Source organism: Neolamprologus multifasciatus, chromosome 4 (genome assembly GCF_963576455.1).
Source record: "Neolamprologus multifasciatus chromosome 4, fNeoMul1.2, whole genome shotgun sequence".
In the NCBI taxonomy this organism is placed as follows: Eukaryota; Metazoa; Chordata; class Actinopteri; order Cichliformes; family Cichlidae; genus Neolamprologus; species Neolamprologus multifasciatus.
The window spans coordinates 26,113,415-26,123,071 of NC_140442.1; the positions used below are offsets into that span (position 1 = coordinate 26,113,415).

The 9,657-nt window shown below is 42.2% G+C and overlaps 1 protein-coding gene across 4 annotated transcripts in view; it reads left to right on the plus strand.

The window, feature by feature from the left end:
- The first annotated feature begins 2,294 nt into the window (after nt 1-2,294).
- plppr2a (phospholipid phosphatase related 2a) overlaps nt 2,295-9,657 on the plus strand; it is a 78,429-nt gene continuing 71,066 nt past the window's right edge. The window contains exons 1-3 of one of the 4 annotated variants that reach the window (XM_085155838.1): nt 2,296-2,449; nt 2,557-2,810; nt 9,525-9,652. In XM_085155838.1, coding sequence (XP_085011964.1) covers nt 9,560-9,652 — 93 coding nt within the window. In that variant the 5' untranslated portion in view covers nt 2,296-2,449; nt 2,557-2,810; nt 9,525-9,559. Of the gene's footprint in view, nt 2,811-9,524; nt 9,653-9,657 lie in introns of all 4 variants that reach the window. The other 3 variants (XM_085155839.1, XM_085155840.1, XM_085155841.1) reach the window with 3 other exon arrangements.

A 9,657-nucleotide genomic window follows, 5' to 3' on the forward strand; every position in this document is an offset into this window, starting at 1 on the left:
AGTGGCTATTTGTGGAACTGCAGTTTTGTTTATTTGTTTGTTTTTATTTCTGCATTGACTTAATTTTTACCACCAGACTTTGATACTTTTAATTACCACAATGCTTACATAGCTAATTGGTTGCAGCAGTAAGACATGAATGCAGGCAAGTAGCACACATATAAACTACAGATGCTTTACTGGATTAACTGTGCAGTGCGCACGAATAAGTAAATGTGCATACAGTATCCTACATCAAACCTGATTCCAATGACTAAATGTGCGTTTTCCTGTGTATGGTTCTGATTGCAATGGTTTCCATGGAAACACCCAATTCATACACAGAAACAGCTCGGTCAATTCTCCTTGAGGTCTGGACCTCTTTCGTTTTTGGCCTTTCCTCTTCTTTCTTTTGCCCTTCTCTATCCTTCACCTTCTCAGACTTCTCTCTCCATCAGTCATGGACATAGTTTGAGGGGTTTCCACTGTAAGCTTGGCGTGGGTGAAAGCAGTCAGAGAGGGGGTTGGACAAAGAGAAACGAAGCAGGGTATATGAGCGGGAGGAGAGTAGACCCTTGGGACAGGCATCCAACCTGCTGTAAACCATAATGGCCCCATAACAGGCAGATTTCTCATTTCTAAGATGCTCAGCCCATATCTCATCTACCACTATGACAATCCCACTGAGACCCCTACAAGTCAGGACAGTGCACTCAGCACTGGAGGAGGGGAAGTGAAACCCAGTGATGAGGTAATTTGAAAAGAATGACAGAGAATAGTGATGGATTTCACAAACTGTTAGATTTGATTTCCACATCTACTTGTAGGTAAATAATTGCACAACAGGAAGGTTATTTGATTAGTCCATGCCCATTTGTGGCCTTTATTCTTACTTCTTACAATGCTAATGGTTTCACCAGCACGAGAAACTAAATCACCATTGGGTTACTGGTGTTCTTTGCCTCTTTTTTTGATGGATTGTCACTCCTAAAATAGGTCAGGAGCTGTGTGCATAAAATAAGCCTGCGGGCTGTTAATGCCCCAAAGGTAATGCTATATTAATGAAGACTGGGCATAGCGGAAGCCACTAGGAGCCTACCACACAAACAGACCTAAGACCTCAACCTTGGTTCCTTTTGCACCTCTGGGTCTCTAAGCTGCAGACACCAACATCCTATTAATGTCTATAGTAAGTGGACAAAAGAGTGAAAAAACATGATTTTTGAAGCTTCTAGCAAAAGGTAATCAGACCTGAGATTTTTAGTGCTCATCCAGTGACTTAAAGGGGACCAGCTATGCTTATTCCCCAAAACATATTTTTATTCTTGAAGACCCACCAGCTCTCTCATTCATATTATACAGAAACAGCTGTTTTGGACACTACCAACAAGAAAGCTTGTATTTTTTTGTTATGGTGCCTATGCCACTTATTATTATTTGTTGCATTTGAGTAGCGAATGCCAAAGAAATGGCTCTGGAAATTCTTTTTCTTGGCATTCATTTGCTGCTAATAACAACAATATGTTTTTTATTTTGGGAAATTTTAAGATATTTCTGTCTCATCCAAAAGCGATGAGAGTTCTCTGCAACTCTCTTCATTACATTGTCACTGCTGCTCCTGTCTTCAGCTGTCAGTATGGCATTGTCCTGACCCTTTACAGAGAAGCATTGCTTCAGAACTGGTGGGCTTTAAGAAGAAGGTGCCGTCAGAGGCTTGTTTTGCTGTTTTAATGCCTGTTTCTTTGAGATCTACATGAAATACTGATTGCTAAAAACATTTTGCCAAGCTTGTATTGCATTTCTGTATTTTTTTCTCTGCGTAACAGCAAACTTTCATTCACCTCTGGGGTAAACGTGCACTAGTGTCCAGCCTGGCTCTCTGCTACCAGCTCTGACCTAGATCAATAGCCAGCCTTGTATCATTAACCCACATCCAGAGTGTGCTTCGCTGGAGGCATGCAGCTGTGAACCCTTATAAACAAACAAACAAACCTACACACACACACACACACACACACACACACACACACACACACACACACAAGAAGCCTTCCTTTCCACTTCCATCCCATTTTTTAAATCTGTGGAATTCCTTGACCCCTCTTTCCTCTGATGTTCTGGTCAAGTTTGTGTCCTTTACGTGAACGCACAAAGGACAGAACAGTAAAAGGGGAAAAGAAGAGAAACCAAGAATGGATGGAGGGAGTTAGATAAAGGAAGAGATGGATGGATGGAGGGAGAGAGAGAAGGGGAGGGATGGAGAGGCAAAACAAGCTTTGAATACAAATGAGCTGACACACATAATGCATGCCCTCCCTTCCTCTCTCTCCTTCCCTCTCTCTCTCTCCCCCTCTCTCATGCTCTAGATCACTGTCTCTCTCTCACACACACTCTTACTTCCTCGAACACATGTGCTTGCACTCTCTCTCTCTCCTCTGTGTCTCCTCATCGGATCAGCGGCGCACAGGAGGTGATTTCAGCCACTTGATTTATTAGTCATCGCTGGTTGTTGGAACAAGCTAATTAAAAGGAGCGTGTGTGTTTGTGTGTGTGTTTGCGTGTGTATTTGTGTGTAAGATTTAGAGACTGACGCTACTGCTGCTTCTTCTGCTGCTGTTGCTGCCGTCCCCTTCATCAGCTCTCTCACGCTTTGCTGTGGAGCAGGCGAGAGGAGAGGAGAGAGAAGAGGAAGAAGAGGAAGAGAAGGAGGAGAAAGAGAGAAGGGGCAGACACCTGGGTGGAAGGACATTTTCACACCACTTCCCCTCATCATCTCTTCTGACATGGCCACCGCTTAGGAATCTGGTGCCGTGGCAACCGTCAGATCCAAGGTAAGGAGGGAGGGGGAGTGGTGAATGAAGAGGCAGACGGGGAGGCTTTCCTCTCCTCGCTCCCATGCCGGGATGATTTGAACAGCATGCCTGCCCGGGATGCTGTAACGGAGCAGCCACTGTTGGATTTTCTACACGCTAACCGGTCAAAGACCCGCTGTTACGTGCTTCTTCTAAGAGTCGTGTGAATGTGGGGGGGAGTGTCTCTCTGTGGTATTCCCCAAACAGAAGTACTAATTATTGAGCACTGGGTAAATCCTATTATGGTTTTACTCTCACCCTTTTACTTTGTTCTTTTAATAGTAGGAAGGGATTGCCCCTTAGTCAAAGGAGTGGGATGTTTGCTGTTTGTTTGTGACTCAACTCAGGTGTCAGGATAGGTGCATTGTTCACACATAGCCTCTATGTGTGGAAGAAGCGTGCTGAGTAGGACAGTGCATGCAATCTGACTTGCAAGTGAGTGGTTTGACAATTACAGGACAAAAAATAAATAAATCTCAACACACTGAACACACACACACACACACACACACACAAAAGCGAGCTGAGGTATTCGACAGTTTGCTCTGATCGCATGTTCTGGCACCTGACTCCATGCAAATGGTCCAAAACAGTGTCCAAAATACCGAGTAATACTCTGCTGACAAAGTCTTGGATATTTAGTTTGCAGCTCGTGTATGTCTTTGGCTGTGGTGCAGACATGAAATAGAGGAACGGGTGACTGACAGTTGGTATTTTAACGCTGCATTGCTGCTGCACATCCTCTCATGTTACCGCTGCACAAATGTGGATTTTTGCATAAAAAGACATGCAAGAGCATGCTTTGGTAAAGCAGGAGTGAGCATGATCCAGATTGTTTTGCCCAATTAGCTTTTGTGTGTGTGTGTAATAGAGAGAGAGATTGTGTCTAAGTGTGTGCTTACATGCACAGGGATGTCCTGGGGCAGGGTGCTGGACTGCAGAGGCAAAAGAGAGGACATATGGCTGCCTGGGTCTCTTCTCTTTGACGGGAGTCCTCAGAGCAGCAGACGATTCAAATGTCCTGCTCCCCCTGAAGTGCAGGCGTGTGTGTGTGTGTGCTTGCTAGTGTTAATTCAACTTTCCCCTCTGCTGCTCCCTTTGCTTCTCTCATCTCCACCATTTTGATTTCAGTTCTCTCATGTTTTATATTCCGATGGGTGTATTGCTGGTGTGTGTGGCTATGCAACAAAGTCTCTTTGTCTCTGGTCTGTTTTGGGAGTTTCTCACCATCATTGTGTTTGCTGACTGGTTGATTTCATTTTCTCTAATTGATAGATGGACTATTCGATTAGGCCCCTTTTCACATGGACCTTTTAAACAACCAGCTGGACCGCTTCTCACTTTCATGCACTCACTCTGCTATACAGACACAGATTTTAACCAGCATTTCTAAATGACTGCCACGGGCTCACTTTTTCAAGAACGTAAGTAATTGCAGTTCGAGGTGGATCAGTTATGTATGACCTGCTGATTGCAGTTATCTAAGAACTAAGAAGTCATTGACACTTTTTTTTTCTCCAAAACTGCATCAGGGTATAAGAGCTTCTTTTCCTCTCTCTCCAAACAAATCTCAATATAAAGGGCTCCACTTTGCTGGAGAAAAAGGATATAAATTGCAGTATATCCTGTTTATCTGTTGCCAGGTTCAGACTGCACAATACCAGCCCAATTTTGGTCGATTCAAGTCACACAGGACATCAGTTCAAGAACTGTAAAATGGAGTAGACAGCCTGCATCATAAATTGCCAAGTCCTACCCACTGGCATCTTTTAAGGGGTCAAGCATGATTGCTTGGGGAGCAAAAGACGATTTTATGTCTCTATAATGCCCTAATCTGACTTGGTGATTATCATGACAAAAATATTGTGTAGTCTGAGTATACTACAACATGCCTGCATTTCTTTGTAATTATACCTTCAAAATGCCAGTGGTGGTAATGTTACTATGCTGCTGTCTCCAGCTTTTTTATTTCAAGTAGTGCTGACCAAGTTCTGACCACAAGGCATCTCCAGTCGCTACATGATTGCATGAAATCATCACAGAATCATTTGTATCTGAGGCCAGTCTGAGGCCACTAGCTGGCCAATGATTGGAGCATCTCTGTTAGTCTGTCAAATGCACATTACATTTATTAATCCAGAATCAGCCTTTGGCCCACTGATTCTAAAAATTCTTAAATACATGTTCTGACTCAACTTTTTCCCCCCTTTTCCCCATTTCATCAAAGGATACACTCGAGTTTATATCACTTCCCTGCTTTCAGTTAACACACTGCATGGACTGTTAGGATCAGACTTCTGCTTGCAATCATCAAAAGTAACTTCAAAATCTTTTGGTCTCCCAAAGGGAAATATCCACCTCTTAGCCTGACCGATCAAGAGACTGCATAATCTTAATGCACACAGAGCTCTTTCAAGGTGGTGGAGTGCTCCCCTTCACAGTCCCCTGAAGCAGACACTGGTGTAGTGCGGATCCGAGTGGTCCCGAGCCTTATCAAATCAAGCTATTGGTAACAGTTCCAATAAAGCCTGAAGCCAGAGCTCTGTAAGCTGAGGCAGTTAATGTGCAAAAGAAGACATGGGCAGTGTATATCTGGTAATGTAGCATGAGTTAGCAGGAAAGAATTCAGTCTGGTGCTGCTTTTAAAGCTCTTGTTCCTGTTGTTTAAATATGCTATAGACTAAATAAAATAGACATGACAGTCAACACAAAAAAGACTGAGACATTAGACAATACTGCATGTTTGAGGTACCAATTTAAATATATGTATTTAACACTATTCAGTGGTTCAAATACTGAACTTAGAAGATAGAAGCTAAGTATCGATCGTATTGAGCTAGTATTGATTTGGCACCGATACCAGCATTGGTGTCTATACTATCAATATTTGGATTGACCTTCCCAGCTATAGCTTTCACTTGCTAGGGGGAGTTTCAGAGATAGGCTCTGATTAGTCAGCATTAATGTTCTTTAAAAAAATCTATTTCACTAGCTGGGCCCACATCCTCATTTTAGGATTGACAGTGTTTTAGTAGGTAAAGGTGAATGCTTGGACATGAATTGAGCTGCGGTTTGGGGAAGGCCTCAAAGGGGACTGGCGACGGATCCCGGGCCTGGCAGATCCCCATGTACTAAATAGAAGTGAAGAAGTTAAAGAATTGAGAACAAGGAGGGAGGAAGGGTGGGGCACGTAAACGAGAATGAACAGTTTGCAGAACTGGGGGGAACCTATATAGATGGCAACCGGAAGGAGCGTGTTTGGAGGCGTGGTCCCGCTCCTGAAATTCAGATACATAATCTCCAATTAATGATGTAAATACAGATCTATCCAGGGCCTCCCCCTCTTTTACCCTGTGACAGCTGGGATAAGCTTCAGCCTGACTGGATACTGAATTGAATAAGCGGTTGAGAAAACGGATGGATGGATAATGTGAATATAGTAAGTCATTAGCTTTGCATGGCTTGGGATGATCTGATACATTTTACATACATTCATACATTCAAATTTTTCTGTCAGATTATCTAAAGATGTGAGATTTGAGCAAAAAGGCTTCAGATTCTTCAAATAACCTGCACAGCACTGATTAACACTCTTGACCTGATGCAAGGACAGTAAGACTAAAAAGATCCATGTCAGCCTCTGGCTCTGTTTTTGTGCTGCATGCTGAGCAGCGGACAGATTTTCCCATACTAATTAGGCTGCAAACCTGCCACCCAAATCAGCACTTGGAGAACACTTCTGAGAAAAAATATAATAGCAATATCAAATGGGATGGCTCAGAAGTTTGCTTATACCCCAAAGGAACGTGACAGGTTTTATTATTCCCGTTCTTGATGTCCCACTCATTAGATATTAATCATTAAAAGCTTCTCCGCCTCATCATTGGCCACCTGAGTAGTTTCTCCCAGGACTACATCTACAGGAAATCTGCTACCGCCAACTCACTTTTCAACCCGGTGGCCAAACTGTAGGAGAGAGTCTCATTGTGCTGCCTCCCACCACGGAAATGAAACACAAAGTAACACTTCCCATCAGCCTCCAGAGGAGAAGTAACAGGAACGATTCTTCCCTCTATCTCTGTTTCTGTCTCTTCTCCTCCTCACTGCTGGTTTCCATTACCTGGGGCTTCTGCTTGTTCACCCTGACAGTTACTTTTTTTTTGGACAAGTATCACATACCCACAGCTGTACAGACACACACAACCAAACAACCTCTAAAAGCAGTCTTGGTTGGCACATTGCGTTGTTCTGGGGGCTGCTAAGAGCTTGGCTTCATGCCTTATTCATCCCTCAGGCCTATTCTTTCCACCAGTGCAGAAGAATTTAGGAGGAGGAAAGCTGTCCGGCACCTAACACACTACTCACCAACAGGATAGAGGTCAATCTGATAACTTCTGGGCAAAAAAACAAAACAAAGAAGAAAATCTTTTATTTCTTACTGCTTGTCTTCTCTCATCTACTGTCTGTGTATTCTATGTGTGTTTAAAGTGAACTTGACAACAGGAAATTTCAGGGTCTATATCAAGCCTGTGAAATTTTTAGATACGATAATGTCATAAAACCAGAAAGACAACACTAACTGTAGCTGAGCACTCCTACTCACTTTGGATGTGACAACAGAAATCAGTCTGTACATGCTGCTGGCGCGTACAGTCTCACAATCCTTGTCTTTTTGTGTTTTTCCCTTCTGTCCTCATTTTTCTTGAAATGTGTGTCACTGTATTTTCCAGAATAAAGACACAGATAGATTGTAGATTGTGGGACATGTTACAGTGACACTGGGGAAAACTGGTTTCAGACAATGGCATGACTAAAATTATTGTGAATGTTTGCAGCGAACTTGCAATGTTGTTGCATTTGAATGGGTGTTAGGACGTGGTCTGCTCATTCACAGTCAGGAGAAGGTGCTAAAACTGCAACAAGACAGAGTCAGTCTGTTTAATTCTCATTAAACAGAAATGAAACTATAGTCCAGCCAGAAGCTCATAGATCTGAAATGGAAATTCAGAAATTCCTCTGCAAAGAGTGAAGTAGTTGCTGCAGGACAACAATTTAACTGCAAGACGACATAGGTGCTCTGCAGCCTTGCGTTTATATAGGAATATAACAAAAATACAACCAATTTGCAGATAGTGTAGTCAAGTTTCCTGTTGCAAAGAGACAGATCACATACTAGTTGCCCTCATCGCACAGGTTGACTCCGAAAAATTGCATAGTGTTGGCAATCTGTCTGTGGTTAGAAATTAGAAGGCAGTTATTTGCAAATGTTCCCAAATTGCAGTCAGTCTAAGCTGGCTATGATTGTGATTCTGTCCACTTGCAATCCAAAGTGGTTGCTGAACTACTTGCAATTGATTGCTGAATGGAAAAAAAAAAACAACCAAAAAAGGAATTGTGTAAAACCTCCTTACAACCCAGTGCTTTGCAAAGACTGGAAGCAGCAGAAATAACTGGCAAAACCTACTATTCACAGCTCTATGATTTCTGCAGTCTCTACAAACAAAAGAAACACATCCAAATACACTATATGTTCTTCCCAGAAATTAAATTGTTTACACTCATTAAATCGCGAGCTGATGCTATGCATGGAGCTCTTGAATAAACTATATTGTCTGGGTAATGTTGTCTGTCTCTACAACTAGCTTTGGTGGGCTGTTGTGGCTATGCATTTGAAACAGTATTTCTGGGATTTTATTACATAAAATTCCTGGGACATGTGTAGACCACTCTGTTGTGCAGTTGGTTCAATTAAATTTTATTTATATAGTTCCAGTTTATAACAGCAAAAATCTGCAGGTGACATAAATAGAAGAAACTCAACAATATTAGATAGAAAATCCCAACAAGTGTTTGATGACAAAGGGAAGGAAGAAATCCCTTTAAACAGACAGAGACAGCAGAACCAGGCTAAGGGACGGGCAGTCTTCTCCCATGAGGGGAAAGAGATAAGGGGAAAAACGGGAGGACAGAGAGATAAGGAACTCTTCTGGAAACTCTAGGAACCACAACTAAGCCTGAAGTGTGAGAGCCAAGTGCTCTATTAGAATAATAAGGTACTACAAGGTCTTTAAGATATGATTATTCAGGACTTTTTATGTGCAAAGATTTTACATTCAATCCTAAACTTAACAGGGAGCCAATGAAGATAATTTAACATGGGAGAAATATGATCTCTGCACTTTTTAGACAAATGAGCAAAATCATCAAAAATGACCTATTCTGAGAAAATCTTTGTGTGTTTCTGACTCTTATATATATTAAATCTTTAGATTTTGTGCAAATAGTATGAATGAAATGTATGACAGGCATGCTTTTCCCTTTTTAAATTCAGACTGCAATAATGCAAAATAATATTTACTCACAGGCAGTGGCAGAACGTCAGTAAATGGAAGACAAATGAATACATTTATTTAAAAAAAAATCTAATGTAAATGATGGCTCACAGCATGGCTGGTGAGCTCATTAGAGTAGGTGTACTAATGTTAGGGCTTTGGGTACAATCTGCTCTTAGAGTATGCAACAAAATAACAATAGAAGCATATGAAATAACAGCAAAAAAAAGACATCAAAGAAAGCTTCAGATCTATCCAAAGCTCGTTTGTCCTGAATGGATTTTACTTAATCTTGCACTCTGGGCATGACCTCAGGGCTGGCAAGCACACTCATCTGACTTACTCTCTCTCTCTCTTTCAGGATAAGGAGGCAGAAAGTTGGGCCTGTTCAGGGGGATGTTCAAAGAAACAAAGAGAGGGATGGCCGTGGAGGAGAAGCCAGGCGTGAAGAGCAGCAGCTCCATCGTTCCCTGCTTTCTGTTTGTGGAGGTAAG